Source organism: Folsomia candida, unplaced genomic scaffold (genome assembly GCF_002217175.1).
Source record: "Folsomia candida strain VU population unplaced genomic scaffold, ASM221717v1 Fcan01_Sc048, whole genome shotgun sequence".
Taxonomy (NCBI): Eukaryota; Metazoa; Arthropoda; class Collembola; order Entomobryomorpha; family Isotomidae; genus Folsomia; species Folsomia candida.
Window position 1 is genome coordinate 708,297 of NW_019091240.1, and position 18,146 is coordinate 726,442.

At 39.2% G+C, this 18,146-nt stretch overlaps 2 protein-coding genes across 5 annotated transcripts in view; both read left to right on the forward strand.

The window, feature by feature from the left end:
- The window catches only part of LOC110862031 (serine/threonine-protein kinase BRSK2), a 30,774-nt gene extending 22,736 nt beyond the window's left edge, over positions 1–8,038 (forward strand). The window contains exons 11-15 of the mRNA XM_035845204.1: positions 3,018–3,067; positions 3,314–3,430; positions 3,530–3,694; positions 3,844–4,086; positions 4,174–8,038. Coding sequence (XP_035701097.1) covers positions 3,018–3,067; positions 3,314–3,430; positions 3,530–3,694; positions 3,844–4,086; positions 4,174–4,746 — 1,148 coding nt within the window. The 3' untranslated portion in view covers positions 4,747–8,038. The remainder of the gene's footprint in view (positions 1–3,017; positions 3,068–3,313; positions 3,431–3,529; positions 3,695–3,843; positions 4,087–4,173) is intronic.
- A 1,661-nt stretch (positions 8,039–9,699) lies between these two features.
- On the forward strand, positions 9,700–16,576 carry LOC110862000 (deformed epidermal autoregulatory factor 1 homolog). 4 transcript variants are annotated; one of them, XR_002549127.2, is made up of 6 exons: positions 9,941–10,947; positions 11,236–11,707; positions 11,778–12,287; positions 12,386–12,631; positions 12,929–13,313; positions 13,473–16,576. XR_002549127.2 is itself a non-coding variant. In XM_022111133.2 (5 exons), exons 2-5 carry the CDS (start codon positions 11,327–11,329, stop codon positions 13,259–13,261), a joined length of 1,470 nt encoding a protein of 489 aa, XP_021966825.1. In that variant the 5' UTR covers positions 9,700–9,896; positions 11,236–11,326; the 3' UTR covers positions 13,262–16,576. The 4 variants fall into 4 exon arrangements, 3 of the variants coding, with proteins under 3 accessions (XP_021966825.1, XP_021966822.1, XP_021966826.1); XM_022111133.2 differs by lacking the exon at positions 9,941–10,947 and adding an exon at positions 9,700–9,896 and having other exon boundaries at positions 12,929–16,576; XM_022111130.2 differs by having other exon boundaries at positions 9,940–10,947; positions 12,929–16,576.
- The last annotated feature ends 1,570 nt before the right edge of the window (positions 16,577–18,146 follow it).

Sequence of the window (18,146 nt, forward strand, 5' to 3'; positions counted from 1 at the left end):
CTGTGTGAGTGCCATCCTGCCTGCCGCAGTAACCGCCCTATACGTATACATATACACGAATATATCCCTTGTCTCTCTGTGGCTGGTAGACAGACCACTTAGCATTACGGAATTGTCTCACCTTTGCCTCTCAGTGTTGGTCTCACTTTTTTTAACTTTCTCATTTTGGAAAATCCTATCAGTGTTGACTCCAATTCCTTCGTGTACAGGAGAAAAAAGTCGACATGATGGGCGTCATACCACTTTTTTCATTACTTGATTTGCTTGGATGATGCTGGTTTCGACGAGTGGATCGACCCCATATTTCTAAAAGAGGAGAAAAAGTTGAGATCACGACATTGCATCATGTCCAGTATTAGCAGTGGCAGGATTTCTCTGGAATTCGCACACGGACAGACAGCCAGAGAGACATATGTATTGTCAGTAGGAGAAAAAGGAAAGAATTTTGACAAGAGTAGAAATGGCTGTTATGTGGCGCAATCTCACCTTCTTATCATCATCCGCCGTCGTCGTCCTTTCCGTCGGTCGAACGTGATTCCGCCGCTCCTCACGAATCCAATCTAATCTAATCATTAAATTGCCTAATGGCATGGTGGCGTTAGTTATTAGAAATTTTTCCTCAAAAACTTTCTCAATTTTGGGAAGAAATATTTATTTCGAAAGGATGTGTGTTTGGTGACCTAAATGGGTTTGATGATGAGAATCCAGGTGATAAGTACTTGAGGTCGCTGAGGTTACTGCAATACGGGAAACAGTCCCCAGTGGACTAGTAGATTGAACAAAGTTTGCTGTCATCTCTTCGGAAACTTTGCAATTATTGATAATTGTCAACATATGTAGGCTATTCGTAATTTGGTCTAGATTAAATCCTTGTTCAAGGTTGAATCTAATTTTAGTTAAGGTTTGTTTGGTGGCTGCCCATTCCTTTTGATGATCATTATTCTCAATAATATGACAGATAATCGTGCAGACTCGATTTACTTGTGTGGCATTAAATGAATCAGACTGGACAAAGCAGTGAGTGCACAGATAGATGTCAATAGCCCTAAATTGTAAAAAAAACCCATTATTTAATCCTTTATAACTGTCTGTCTGGAGTCCGCGCACAATCAACATTTTTCCTGTGCAACTATAAAATTTTGTGTGAAATGGCTTCTGTCCAATTCCTTAACAGCACTATTTACTCGTGAGCTATGTGTGCAGGAGCGGTAAGGTGGATATATGTGCAGGCAAGAGAGGCGGGTGAAAGTAAAAGTGTGACGATACCATAAAACAAGACCCCGTTACCTTTTCCTCGCGTTCCTTCGTATCCATAAATGGATGTGGGTTTGTATGAAGTCAAGTGATGCAGAATTCCTTCCGTTTGTTGGGAACGTCTGAAACATTGCCAAGTCAAGCCAAGGCTGTCAAGGTTGCTGTTGCTGCGCTGGAGAGGAAGGCAGGCAGGCAGGGGTCCATCACAGGAAAGAGTCCACTTAATTCATCCGCCGCTCAAGTTTTCTCAAAGAAGAAGGGACCAACGACTTGGTCGACAATTCTTGTCTACTCCAAGTCTCAGCCGGGGGCATATTAATATTAAATAGCAAATAGCTACAACAGTTCCGGTGAAACTTGAACAAAAACATTTGACTGGAGAGAAAGCAGAGTAAATAATCACGTCATGAAAAATTCAGGAGGCATATCAGCAGCCCTGGCGCGGTCGTGGAATTACGTCCCATCTTACGTTGTATTGATGGTCTTGATTTCGAAATTCGAACGGATAAATAGCAGCAATACAGCAGCAGAGTGAGATTTACAAATTCTGTTTTTTTTCTTACTTTCTGGCTGCGTGTGTGTAGCGGAAGTAATTAGAACTTGACGGATTTGTTCGAAGAGGAAATATTTTCCAAAATATTTAATTTGATGAGATTTGCCATAAGCTGGTCGGGAAGGGCAGGGAGACAAAGGGTGCCGGCTGTATCAGGCTGTCTTTAGAGAAATGGTTGGTTATTAGTATTCACATCATGGTTCGTCATAATTTATGCATGAATCACTCACAAACTCGGTTGCTGATGCATTCAGTTTCAGTATGTATGTGTACGTACAGCTACTTGGAGATTGGAATGAATGGAGAAAGTTCTTGGTGAAGAAAGAGGTTGGTCCACAACTTTCACCACCATATTATTAAAGCAGAGTTACAAGGTTACATACATGCAACGGCCAGAGGAAATAAATCATACGTAATATTTTATGCGGAGTTTTCGATTGGATATGGAAAATGTTTAGCCGCTTGTCTTGAGCAAGTTTTAGGTGTGGGTGGGTGGGTGGGTGCAGCATGATAGGAAATTATTATACGTTAACATGTCAACTTTCTCCAACAGAACGATCTCATTGTCAATTCCAGCAAGGATGGATGGTTTTGGTGAAAGTTGCGGAGCACGACTGTGACGGTTCGGGTGACACTAATGTCATTAATCAATTAATTTACTGGCAATTTGCATCTTCCACATTCCGGGCGGAATTAACCAGTCTCAAATGATGTGGATGATGAGATTGACTCTGTACTTGGTTTTTGGCGAGGAGATGGAAAGTTTTTATCTCACAGCCACTCGTCACAAATTTTATGAAGGAAGAATGCGATTTTGCTCATATCCTGGTCTGACTAAAAGTTGAAAGTGAATGTTCATGTCAACGTCCGTCGTCATCTCCTGCACACACAGACACAAACAGAGTGTAGAAGTACGAGCAGTGAATAAAAAAGGAGGACGATTCTCGGTCTCGAGTAAATGTCAAATATCGAAAACAGCTTTTCCCCAGTAATCATACATAATCCATAATTCATGGGAATTGGAGTGCTCTTGTCCCTGTCACTTAAATGAACTTAACTGCTGAATTGGAAATGAGTGGGAAAGATGATGACACGACGACGACTCTTTACATGACAATATGAAAACCCAAAAATTATATCATGCTCTTCTTTCCTTGACGAACTAACCTCCATAAATTGAATTGTCTAACGTTGTATTTTACTGATGCAGCGTCCAACGAGGAGGTCCACTTGACGCCGGAAGGATCCCCCGAACTAACGGTTGGTTCAACAATGCAGTCCATACAGAAATGGAGCATTTTCACTAGCAAACTTTCCCTGTGAAATTACCGAACCGACATGATTGGTGAAAATGCTCCATACATTATTTCTAAAAGTTTGACAGCAGATTCGTGTTCATTATAAGTATTGATCTGCCACAAAATACCGTGCTACTCAAACTTTTGTCAAATATGAAATGCTGCTTATAAATATAATTAATATATGCAAACGTTATTATTTACTTAGAAGCGTTCCTGGTTCGGCAGTCTCATGGGTTCCGAGCGGGATGAAGCGTACACAATTCTAGTGAGAGGGAAACCTCTCGCCACCGTTAAGGCTGATCTTATCCATGCTTTCTTATCGGTACGAATGCTATTATCAAGTGTTATGTATACACACATCTCATTCCATAAAGGATGTCAACTGAATACCTCTTTTTCCTATTGTTGTCTATATATATAGATAGCAGAACTGAGTCATAGCGTTGCAAGTCCAATGTCATTCAAGGTTGAGTACAAGCGGGTGTCTTCAGGTCCAGCAATGTTCCAAATTCAACGCCAAGTTCGATTCCAAGTGGACATTTCCCCCGTGCCGAAGCCGACCGGGCATCCCTCAGCGCCCGACAGGGTAAACTTTTATATTTTTAAATTACATTTTAAATTAACTCTGGTATGCATGATAAGTTCTTATATTTTTTTATTAACATTTAATTGCCAGATCACGGCATAAGAGCTTATTGTAAAGTAATAATTAATTTAAACATATTTCTTGAACAGATATCTAGAACATCAGAATTCCTTTACGCCGTCACATTCGTCCTCCTGTCCGGAAATATACGTAGATTTCGCAGAATATGTGAGCATATTCAATCGCAAGTCTGTTCCAGACGACCACCACCTCCAAGTCCACGGGCAGCGAGGAAATTTGGTAATTCGGAACAATTGAGTGAAAGTTCGTCCTGTGGTTCGGACACGTCTGATCGACTTTCAATCTTTTCGAATAATACGATGAGTCGACAGGTAACTAACTACACACTCAGAAAAACTATTCTGACAAACGCATTGAAATCCATTCACCATTTGTATGAATTCTGATCTAATTTATAGACTGAGTCTGACAAAGAAAGTGATTTCCACGAGATCCGCGTCCAACCCAAAGACATTCGAGGAAGCATTTCTGAGAACTCGTCGACGTCTCTACTCCTCACGGATCTCAACTCTAAGCAGATCCTCCATCATAACAGCCATCATCATCAATCTGGAAATCGGGATCATTCCATTACTAGCTCACCCCATTCCCACCACCACTCCCACCACCGGGTCAACAGTGTGGGGAGTAAGCATCACCATAACGGAGGCTCGCAACCACCCCCACTGATCCCTCTTCCGTCTACTAATGGGGGGAAGAAAGAGTTCTGCTCGAGTCCCACCCCCACGACCACCACAACCACAACGATTCCGCAAACGAATGGTGTGGGCAGCAGTCTGATCTCTGCACCCAACCACAGTTCCACATCCAACAGCATCAAGCCCACCACAAATGGTACCATGGGTGGTTCAACTACTTCGTCCATAAGCAACTCAAACGCGAGCATGAGTTCAAGTTCGACTCACAACTCGAACAATTTGCAGTCAAACTCTCCACCCCCAATTCCCATGAAGAAGGAACAGATCGTCTGATGTCTCCTCAATGAATTCGGTTCAATTTTGGTTCAACTTTGAAATTTTATACATAGTGCCACCACCACGTTCAATTCATTATTTCTCAGATTTCTCTCCTACCCAAATGTGTACGTACTTGGCCAACTAAATCTGTTTTATCGTCTTACGTTCAATCTCGTTAACACAAAAAAGTATTATTATGAATGATCACTTATATCATCATTATAATAGCTACGGTAGGTATTTGATTAACCTTTGACTTGAACCTAGTGTTCCTTCAAATCACCATTAAATATTATCTACATCAGTATTCCTCCTCCTCCTGCTAATGATTGTAATTTTCAACTCGGACTTTACTTGTAACTTGCGTTTCACCTGTACAATGACATCCAATGAAATTAAGGACACGATGACGATTCATGATTGAGAGTTTAGCAACATGTGCCTGTGTATAAGTAAATTCGATGGGATTTCGGCTATAGCGTAGGTATAGCGTAAACTCTGCACTTAATTTATTTTGTGTAATTAATGACGAAGGGTGGGTTTCTTTCTGCTGCTGCTGCTGCTGCTAGTACTACGTAAATATATGTGGGTGCATTTGTGGGACTATTTATTCTTTATAGTTTGGAAAGTGTATTTATTGTTAAAAATAGTTCAATTAGGTAACACTTATAAGACTGTGAATTTGATGGGGCATGGACTCGTCAGATAATAATATTTATTCCTCTACTATGCATACTATTTTCAGGTAACAAGGTCCCAGGGCTGATATCCTTACACTACATTCCTCCATTAGGAAATTAGCTATATATTTATCGACTAACACGTTATTTTAACCGAAAAGTAGGGATGATGACGATTATTTATTTGAATGAATGCTGCACTTCTTGTCATATGCATTACAAAGAACGAAGGTTATTCTGTTGGGCAAATATCATTGAGTGCTTGCTACACATGTAATAAAATATTTATCAAGTTTATGGATTACTAATTGATCAGTTAAATATTGGGTTAACAATCAATATCACTTATTGCAAAGAATTAATTTGAGGAATTTGAGATAGAGTGGAATACTGATTCACCAATCCACCGATAATTTTAATAATGACATGATGACATAGCATGATGATATGTGACTCTCGGCCTTTTTTGAAAATGATGCCTAATTACTCTTCTCATTTAAGAAATATATACTAGACTCTGATCACCACTCACTCACCTTATCATCATTATCATCATCATCATCACCACTATTCATAATCAGTATGTGCATTAGTTAGTTAATAATTACGCAATAATTATTTTCCCTTATTTAAAACCCACTCCATCATATCGGTGAGAAGGGGCAGAGTATTATGTATTTTGTGAATTCACATGTGTTAGTTGACAAATTAATACCCACATCCCTCTTATCCTCGTCTTCTTCGTCTAAATCTGGTAAACTAAATGCAAATAAAATTTCCTGCCAAACTAATTAGTCGGTATTACCACGAAGGAAGGACTGAGGGGTTATCTATACAGTAGATGTTCACTACTAGCGTCTCTCCAAACCTCTACGTATACATTAGTGCAGTTTACTTACCAATTGAAAGACACTCTGTATGCAATCTCTCTCTCCCTTCTTCACACATACAGCGAAACAAATCTATGTAGCTAGAAAAAATTACAGAGCCAATTTTCTTGGTATAAAAATTCCATCAATCCATCCATTTTATCTACGACTATACTGTTAGGATATAGTCTTAACCTTCTTAGTCCGTAAAATTTGACGAGATTCTTTACGTGAAGCGTATTAATAATGTTGAGTGAGTGAAAGTACTGAGCAATTAAGTAGGAAGAATGAAATTCTGTGCTGGATCCTTAAAACGATAAATCAAGTACAATTATTATTAAATCAGGTATGTCATCAGTTCCCATCATCACTATCGCTAAGATTATCCTAAGTAAACAAGCAAATTACTTGCTCGCATTTTTCTGAATATTCTAGAAACAAAATTCACAATTAAATCCGGCTTGATTTTGAATACTTTCGAATTACCAGTTTTACAAAAACTAATTGATGAAACCCGATTAGTTAGGTAGGAAGAACTACAGCTCACTCAATAATATTAAACACTCCAACAACACAACTGGTTGTTATCAATTGTTGGATAACCCGTATTAACCAACTTAAAAATTCACACTATGTAGATCTGAGGGAAAGTTATCTCACAGTTGTTATACCTCCTCCTTAAAAGAAATCTTATTCGAATACATTGAGCAAATATCTGTAATCTCACATTAGTTAAAAAACTATGCTATGTAAAATGCAAAAATATGTCAAACCAGGACACAACGACGACAAGCTTTGTGACATTGGTGGTGGTGGTGTGTGGTATGGCGTGGCTGCATATTTATATACGGTGGTGATGAGTGGCTTTACTAAATTATGTATGACGTTGTAAGAGAGGGAGGAGATTTTTGTGGGATATGATGAGGGCTATATATTCTTTCATATACATACACCTTTAGTTTTACTACAAGGATTGATAACTGAGGAGTTTGTGCGGGCAAATGTGCGATCCGTAACAATGTACAATGCTAATTTTAAGGTTAATAATCACTAACATGTACTATCTATCCATGTCGACACACTGGAGAAAGCTGGCAAATTCACGTGCAAAAAAAACGTTGTTGGGAGCGGTACGCAAATACACGCCGAGGTTGCCTGGTCGTTAATTGCTTAATAAGAAATGCTACTGTTAATCATAAGCCATTGTATAAGAGTCTAGTACATATATTACATAGGGATTTAAAAATGCTGGTGTATGTATGTCCATCTGGGTGGTCCTACTACTGGTCGACTGCAAATAAAACTATGAATTTTTAGCCACACGACACGGATACTAATTACCCGTGTTGTTACTCGGTCAAAAGATTCCAATCAAAATATGCGGTATTAACTTTCCTGAACATGCAATGGTGGTGGTGTTGTTTCGTACTCCGCACTATTATTATTGTCGATGGTGATGTATTTAGTGTGTAGCAGATGAAATGTGAATAATGATGCACTCGTTTAAAAAGATATTTCTACCTGCTGCTGCGACTACCAGAGTGGACACATAAAAATTCACCATCAGCAGGTCGCAGCCAGACCTGTCGATAACGTCAACATTTTAGCATTAGTTTACATTTGAGCGGAGGATATAGAGTACGGTAATCATAGCCTATTACTTAATGCGACTGTCACTAGGTTAAATATATTTATGACCGACTACTACTAACTCGAACTATGGATGCTAATAAACCATAGCACGTCTGAAATACAGAACTTGGAGAGATATTTGTCATTATTTTTCACCATTTTCATTCATATGCATAATTTATTGTGAGGCCTAAAAGCAGCCCTTTTTACTTGGACCAAAACCGTCGTTCAACCAATTCGTGACTGAAACTGACAGATTAACCATCAGTCCACAAAACAATCCTCTTCTCTTAAAAAACCAAATATACGTGATATTTATATTCACAAAAACACCATGTGCATCGTTCCCATGGTTTTTGAACTTCGCTTGCTTTGGACTCGTGAACAGGACGCGTACACAATTTTGTATGAAATGTAAACTCTGTATACAACTGATATTGGTATTGTTAAGACATGCGTGGACTGTTACCCTCTCCGAATCGGGTTGTTCGCATGCCCGAACAGTGTACCCACTGGCTCCGATCCGGGTAACAAGAAACCAGATCGACCCCTCTAAACGGAGAGCCCCCACATCTCTCACCACACGACGTACATGACGCAGGAGATAAATTGCAAGGTTATAAAAAGAATCTAATTTCATAAATTTATCCAATCTCCACTATTTTTAGGCCATTAATTATCATTTTGTCTTTCAAGATTTCTTCAAATGTGCAAAAACGGGGCAATTGTGACCACATAGTACGCACCCGACCCTCCTTTCAACACACATTGTACAGGATTGCGAGTCAACAATAACTTTGCGTTCTTGTATGTATGACGCCACCCCCAACAACATAGGGAATGAGATTTGCGTCATAAAAGTGGTCCAATTTTTAGTACCTCGGTCCTCCCAGCAGACACAGAGAATTATTCTCCCTCTCGTTCTGCATGGTCTCGCCAATAAATAACAACCTCATTCGAGATGAAATAAAATGATATCTAATACCCTCTCCTGTGTGCACTAAGTAAATGCCAAAATAATAAGCGTCACCTACCCGACTTGCATACTCTATCTATGACATTACTCCTTTATCTCGCTCTCTATTCATTTCTCGAATTTCCGCTAATTGCATTCAACTCGACTTGTTCAAATTTATCTCGAGACCCAGACATGAGGAATTATTTCAGAGTCATCAAAATGAGAATAACACAAATGAACGTATGTATTAATGTCATTCTACTCCTTGTTTTAAATAACATATTCGTCACCATTTCTTCATGAAACCTTTCAACAACAAGGCATCCGTTCACTCGTTCGTTCGTTATGCAGTAAACTCGATCGTCTCCAGTTGTCCTCTATTTCATTTGACACTCTATTTTCTTAGATTTTAACCCTCCCAAAAGCAGCCCATAAAGCACTCCATCCAGCCTGCTTTCCCTTCACGTCTAAAACTAAACTAATGCATATTAATAAAAATAATACCGAGTTAAATGAGTCATAATGGGATAAGGCTTTAGAGCAGGAACTCAATATTGTGAGACTATGCACTAAAGATTTATACGGCTTGAGAGCTTGTGCATACAACATTCCTTCTTCTTCTTCTCCCATTACATGATGGCTTGCATTGGCTCATTCATATATTATTTTCCTTTGCTCGCTCCTATTAAGCAGCAACCCTCCCACCATCTCCCTACTTGGGCTGTAATGGAACTGCGAGGATATAAAGTGGTGATGATGATGATGTGATGACGAAGTAAGTTGGTAACGCCACATATTTACAAAGCCTGCATGTTGTACATACACAAGTTGGTATACTCTAGTGCATTTACGTTTAACACACCTCTTTCTCTTAGACCATATTAGAGCAATATGGTGAATGTATAATGCAATGGTGTGGTTTTTAGCCCTTTTGAAATCGTACCACCTTCCTCTTCTTTATTACTTCTGGGGATGAGTGACACAATTCATCTGCTGGTCCCATAACAGCCGCAGCCGAGTCGTAAGGTGAGTAAAAAGTAAAAAGTTAGCACACATTGAACGACGACTGTTCTGCTTAGTGTTAAAAAGAGATTGAATCCCCCACAACAAACAACACTGCTCGCATCCACAGCGTAAAGAGAGAGAGCGAGAAGGAGTAAGTAAGTTACGTACTTGTATCTCTAGACCCTCTGGCCGACATTTTCCGACTTTTCCAAACAGGAGGGATTCGATACTTAATCGGATCCCAGGCAGTTTGAGTGTGTAAGAGAGGGGGGATTCCTCAAATTATTTAGTACCATTGTATCAAACTAACTAACATTTTTTGGTGGAAGTGTTCCTTCCTTCCGACCAGTCGTGTGGGGCGGCGGAGGAGAAAATTTGGCAATTTTTGACCACAGCCAAGCTTAACGAGACCAGCGGTTCGCTGGTTAGTTAGATGACGCCCTACGAATAGAACGCACGCTGGAGTGGAGATAACAATGAAACAACTAGTCATGATCATCTTCTTCTTGTGTTGATGTTGTGATTCTTTTAATAATACGGATACAAGTGAAAGCAACAGAGAGAGAGAGAGTAATAGGCTTATCTGCACCGAGCAATAAAAATGGTTTTAAAAATAGTATAATACAATTTGACTTGAATCGTCGTGATAGTTGCAACAGTTTGGAGGTGGAGTCACATGGACACCTAATTTTAAAGTGGTGACATGTAATTGGTGGGTTGTCACGATAGAAAGGTGACGGCAAGTTGTGGACACTACTATTAGTAATTTCTTGAGATTCTATCAAAAAGAGGAGAATTAGAAATGACAGAGATTTAATAACTGACAACAACCTTTGGGAATTTAGTGGTGGTGGGATAAGGTTTTATCTTCTTGACGACTCTTTATTCTAGTCCTTGTTGGTGGGTGTGAGTGGAAGTAGTCCTTCGTAAATAATCTGGAGAAGTACGAAGTTAAGCGATGGAGCACTATTAAATGGAATAATAATTTGAAGTTATGTGTAAGAGATTCATTGTAAAATCCTTAATTAATTGTACTACTGATCAGCTGGAACAAAAAGGAGTTCATTTTTGGGTAAGGATAGTAGGTATTTGTAGAATTTTTAAAATTTGGATGAAAATTTAACAGAATTTGATATAATTTGAATTTAGAATTTTAATGAGATTAACATTCAAAACGTAAAAATAATATGTTTACTATTGGCTACTACTGGAATTCTCCACTTGTGGTCTAATAATAAATGTTGAAATTTGTTTTATCAGAAACTTTAATGCACTTCCGGCCAAAAATTTCCAAAAAGCACATAATGCTATACATTGAATACTTGCCATAAGTTTGATAGAATTATTTGTTTTGTTGCAGTGACATCGATCTCTCCTGCATAAGCCTTCTCCATCACCTTGGCCGTGGTGTAGTAGCGCACAATTTTCTTGCCAACTCCTTCCCTCACAGGATGGAGAGGTCTGAAGTGAATAAAGACCATTCTCAGCAGCAGCAGCAGTTGGTGCAGGAATTAAAACAAGAGGAAGACCACGACCACGACCATAACTCTGCCAACACGACGACCACTATAATTTGTGAGTGCGACGGCTCTGGGAATTTGCAGCAAGTCGATAACTCTTGTCAACCCGTCTCTGTATCGCTCCAAGATCAAAACTTGGATAATCAGCAGACAGAAATTAGAATAAAAGTGGACGTCGACGACACCACCTCCGTGGAGGACCATCTTGCTCAACTTGGTCATACCAACGTCACAACTGCGAGTATAATCACCATTCCCGTCGTACCATATACCGTTATTGGGGACGCGGATGGGGTAAGTGGTTATTTAGAGGTACTATCAGCTTCTGTTTGAAGAGCGTGAATTGTTTAATAATGTGGGAATTTTTTTTTGCTAAAATCAGAACGGTCAATCAATCTCAGTCTCTCTGGCAAATCCTGAAGCATTGACGCACCATCAGTTACAAACTCATCAAATCCAACAGGCCCACCTACAACAGCACCATCATCACCACACCTCCCAATCGCAACAGCTGCACCAAGTGACAGTGAAGACAGAACCTGGGCTGCCCCAGCCACCTCTGCAAAACTCCAAACACCAAAACCCAATCACGCATCTCACGTGGGAAGAGGCAGTCAACGCTGCTGTGCTCCCCATCCGGTGTAAAGATACTAACGCAGAGTTGTACAAAGCCAAGTTCGGGTCAGGAAACAAGGGCAAGTGTATCAAGTCGGGAGATCAGTGGTTTACGCCCACAGAGTTTGAAGCGCTGTGTGGGAGGGGGAATAGTAAAGACTGGAAGCGATCTATTCGCTTTGGGGGAAGGACGTTACAAACTTTGATAGACAAAGGATACCTAGTACCGCACGCATCGAGTTGTATTTGTAGCAATTGTGTGGACGACTCGTCCGCGGTAAGCGCTGGTTTTGTTCTGCAAGTTGATTGAACATGTATTTTTGACAAAGTCAATGAGCACGTGGAGGCTAATTTTCGTAACTTTTTTGTGTGTAGACTGGACCTATCCGACCATTTACCCCATACCAAAGAAAAAGAAAGAATCAACAGGGCGACTCATCCAAGTCAAAGTTGGAGAGGTTACAATCCAAGGATTCTAATACTGACGAGTCGTCTGACGTGGGGACTCCTATAACGCCTTGTGGGATAACGCCAAGTATGAACCCTCTGACTCAAGCGTTAATGAAGATGAATCAAGCGTCTCCACCCACAACGGAGGAGGCATGGAGAAATCTAGAAGACGTGAGTAGTTAATGCCACTAACAACGGAGGTCTCCCAACGTATGCTCACAAATTTCGACCAAATTAGTGCCAATTGATCACAAATTTAATTAATATGAAATTTTCATCGGATGGAAATATCTCCGCCTAACCTGAGCATTGACAGATAGTGTCTTTTGAAAATTTCACATTAATTAAATTGGTGATCGATTGACACAATTTTGATCAAAATCGGAGAGCATACGTTGGGAGACCTCCATTGTAAGTATTGGATAAATTATCATCATGTATATTTAATCTTTCCGTCGTTAACTGCAGATGGTAGAAAAAATAGCGCAAGCCGCTCTCTTAATGAAGCAAATGGTGAAGGACATGAAAGAGCGGACCCACCAGGAAACGGAATCCCTCAGATCTCAGTTGCAAGAACAACAGGAAATGCAAAATCTGCAAAACCTCGCCAATTCGCAACAAGCACAGCAGCAGCAACAAACACAAATTACTGTGGATGGGATAACCCGAAATTTAATAGAGTCCCCCCAAATCCTCAGAATATTCGACTCAAATCGTATTCAAACATACTCCATAGAGGTGCTGGATCCAGAAACATTTAAAACACTATCAGCATCAAAGAATTTACAGGAAATACATTAAGAAAGGGTGTGCCATTTAAAATCATACTATTGTGGAGCGCGTGTAATCACAAGTGAGAGCTACCAATTGGTTTTAAAATTGGATTTTATATGTATGTATACATATTACATGTATACATGACAAATGTATTCATTTGTTAACAAAGTTCAATATTTCCTCCTCTAATTGAAGGTCGAATTTTTCAAACAGTTGATTTACTTTCTTTGAACAGGCTCTGGGCCTGAGGCCCAACTCCAAGCCGCTCAACCAACTTTACACTAAATTTGTGCAAAGGTTTGAAGTCGAATCCATGTTTATTGCAAGAAACGTACTTTAGCAAACAAATTTAGAACCACATCGTGATTACCAATCAGCAGCACCACTTGACTTAGTGCTTCGACAAATCCCACAAGCAAAGAAAAAAAAACCAAGCACATAACAACCACCCATATTTTCAAAATCAACACTACTACTAGTGCTCTGTTCTGTTGCGCTGCTGCTAGACTGCTTCGAGAGTCCAGAATATTTTCTCCAGCGGTGAGGTGACAAAAAGAACCGATTTTACAAACTTAAACATTTAGTGAACAATTAATAGTTAAGTAGAAACTTACAACATCTTCAACTTATACTTGTATTACGTACTACTACTACTACAGTTACAACTACTTACATATACGGCCACAAACCTCTAATAATAATAATAAAGATAAGTCAACCAGCAAAAGTATTGGTGGAGTGTGGGAGGAGAACGATCAAGTGCTCCACATAATAATTAATTAATGCGGACAAGAAAAATTGTGCGTTAACTTCTCGTCTCCTGTCAATAAGCTATACTTCTTCTACTACTACCATTACTAATTGCTGGTACAGCCTTCCGACATCGAAATTCTCACCACCCTTTTGTCCCTTCACTAAAAAGATGGAGTATTTATATCGAATGACTAATAACTAAGATAAGCTGAGTTATGCTACAAAGCTCCTACGGTAACATCCGGAATGTCATTATTATACAAGTACATATGTATTTACCCACAAGTGCGTGTGTTTGTATGCACATCTACTTCAAGGATAGCTTTTTGTGGCATACACGACTCGTTCGTTAGTTCGTTCTTTTGTAGCAGTGAAAGCAGTGGTGAAAGTGTTTTTGTACTTCCATTTGTTTCATAACATGTTACAAACTCAGTTAACAGGAAAAATTGAACTGATTATCTAAGTTATAAACTATTATTCTTATTATTGGTGACACAAAAATAAAATATCTCACACAGAAACTCCAACTTTACACGGACAGAGTTTCGTACGTATATTCTTCATGATTTGTCCGTCTGTCTGTCCCTTTCCTCTATTTGAAATCAACAAAGTAACAATTTGTATAAAAAGTGCTGAGTCAAGTCAAGTGTAGTCCGTAGGAGTAAGTAATGCTGTATAATGTCGTACCGTGTAATTTAAGTGCACATTATGTAGCATAACAATATTTGCATGATATGATGTGATTCTGATGATTCTTGTAGTTTTCATAGTTCGGCTTTAACTGCAAGCATTATTTGATAATAATGCACATGATTTCGACATAATCCATAGAATTTGTATAACTACCCGTTGTCTGCCACTACCACTACAACTACAATTACTCGTACATACTTATATATGTATATCGCTGATGATTCATTAATGTATTGGTTAGTTCTAAGTCAGGCCACTTCAGTGTTACTATTATTTAATATTTATATCCATAAAGAAAAACAGAAGACGACAAATCGATTGGCAACTCGACATATTCACAAACTTCTCAACACGATGTTGTTTTCAAAATTTGACAATGCCAAGAAACTGAATTTAAGTACTTAAATCTTTACCTTTATGTATCATCAGTTAGCATGTATGAACATCAACTCGTCTGCGTTATGTTAGCATATATTACTTTTACCCTTTGCAGCAGCGTTCATGTACACCCGATTGCATATTACTAAAATTGATGAAATTATTATTATTGTGACCACTACTACAACAATTTTTTGTTTAGTGTATTGTATATTACCTGTGAATATTATTTTGTAGTTCTACTAAAGCAAATCCCCAAAAGCGTTTATGTTTGCTATTGCCACGAACAACTCAACAACAATTATTTCCCCATGTCTTACACTGTCTTTATGTTTGTTTTAATTCTTACGAGATATTATTGCTGAAAAAGGGGTCATGGCTTCGTTAGGTTGTTATCTTATTGACATAAGCTGTTAAGCTACATATATTGGGTGGCGACGTTATAAAACTAATTTTGTTAAATGGACGGTATAAAACAATGTATACCTACTGTTATACTCACCGGATAAATCAATGCTATTTTTATTTCCCGTACAATAAGGCATGTGCCACCGTGTATTTTTCGTCATTTGTATAGCTCAGTAATACCACCACACCCCCAGCAGAAGCAGTGCAACGCTACTCCAAACGAAATCCAGGACCCCAAATGCCCTTCTCTTATTTGACTATCACGTACTTTCATTCACTTAATTGTTGTCTCTTCATCAGTATATGTGTTTTTGCTACTAATCAGTCAGTCATCGCGAAAGAGGGAGAATCATCAAGACGACTCCGTATTTTGTAAATAGTCAACTTTATTAAGCGATTAAAGTCTATTCATTGAAAAGTCTCAACAAGATTTGCCTTAGGTGGCAAAAAAATGGCAATACTTTTTTCCGGATGCATGAGAACATGACTCGTTTTTGACTAGTGCACAGTGCAATGAATGAATGACACCGAGACAATTACATTGCTTATCTGTGTTGTATTATTACGAACAAATTAATTTCAGAGTTTTTTTTAATTTTTGCAAACCTTCCAATCCTTTTTTTATAAAAAATATTTATTCCCTATTTTAGGCTTCAAGAGCAATTAAAAATTTCAATTAGTCGATACTAATTTATTGTTGGTGAAAGTAAAAATAATTGACGGCTTAATAATAATTGTTTGTGCGATAGTGAGTAAATTCACACACTTCTAACCTAGCATATATTTACTACAAACTTGCCAGTAAGTCAAACACAGTATGTTTCATTATGTGGAAGGATATATGTATGTACATACATAGATCAGAATGAGATAGATGAGAATTTTACAAAATTATTCAAGAGCTGTCAACTAGAATGTGTTGAATAATAATAAAAACGATGAATGATTTTCAATTTTTGATTAGAAAACATTTTACACTTTGACTTTATTCCGAGTTTATAGCAAGTCGAATTGTCCATTATAATACATAGATATGCCAAAAACAGGAGTATATAAGCGTCGTCTATCTCTGTGCTAAAAACAACAATAAATTACAAACTTAGATACGAAAAAATCATGATGTCCTCCAATTTTCTTGCACATGTATGTAAAGTCACAGCACATCACATGTCATCATAAATGTCGATAATACTTGTACATTTAATCTCGTCATCAGGCGCTAATAGTGGTAACCTATCCTGCACATACTAGCCTGCGTTACCAAGTTTACGGACAGCGCCTCATCGTGACGCCCTCACGATCCTTTGACTGGAATACTTGGGATGGTCATGATTCATCGGCGGCCTTGGCTGCATAATGCGCGTGAATGCGAAGCGACTCGCATCCTAACCAATTAGCCATTCAATCCAGATACTCTTCTCTAAATCTAATTGTAAAAGTAGAATTCTCGGAATCAGTGGCGGCGGAAGCTGGGGAGACATATGGGGACATAAACATTGTGAGATAGGAAGAGGAGGGGCTTATTAACTTTGGCAAGATAGCATTTTCATGTATTTCTGGAGGGGGGGCAATGTCCACCTGCTTCCGCCGCCACTGCTCGGAATACATGGTTGTTGGTATAAAGCAATTTATCACAAGCTTTCGATGCTATTGCGGTGCCAGCCAGCCGGATGGATTCGATTTGAATTTCAGCCAATGTTAAGAAAGCATTCATACTGAAAAACTCTCACAACTAAAAGACAGACCACGGTCGCGAGCTTCTTTGCCGAGCGATTTTTTTTCTATGGCGTTGGGCCACAGTGCGAAATCTTAATGAGAAGGTTTTGCTAAAATTCTACGGACGCTTTTCTGAACATGTTTTACCATATTCTGAACCACTTTTTCAATTCAGACACATTTTGGATTGAGCCACGTTTTCCATTCAACCACTTTTTCAATTGAGCCACTTTTAAGATTAGCAGGGGCCATAAGATTGGCAGGGGCCATAAGATTAGCAGGGGCCATAAGATTAGCATGGGCCATAAGATTAGCATGGGCCACACGATTAGCAGGGGTCATAATATTAGCATGGGCAATAAGATTAGCAGGGGCCATAAGCTTAGCATGGGCCATAAGATTAGCAGGGGCCATAAGATTAGCATGGGCCATAAGATTAGCATAGGCCATAAGATTAGCAGGGGCCGTCAGATTAGCAGGGGCCATAATATTAGCATGGGCCATAAGAATTAGCGTGGGCCATAAGAATTAGCATGGGCCATAAGAATTAGCGTGGGCCATAAGAATTAGCATGAGCCATAAGAATTAGCGTGGGCCATAAGAATTAGCGTGGGCCATAAGAATTAGCGTGGGCCATAAGAATTAGCATGGGCCATAAGAATTAGCGTGGGCCATAAGAATTAGCGCGGGACATAAGAATTAGCATGGGCCATAAGAAATAGCATGGGCCATAAGAATTAGCGTGGGCCATAAGAATTAGCATGGGCCATAAGAATTAGCGTGGGCCATAAGAATTAGCATGGGCCATAAGAATTAGCGCGGGACATAAGAATTAGCATGGGCCATAAGAATTAGCGTGGGGCCCATAAGAATTAGCATGGGCCATAAGAATTAGCGTGGGCCATAAGAATTAGCATGGGCCATAAGAATTAGCGTGGGCCATAAGAATTAGCATGGGCCA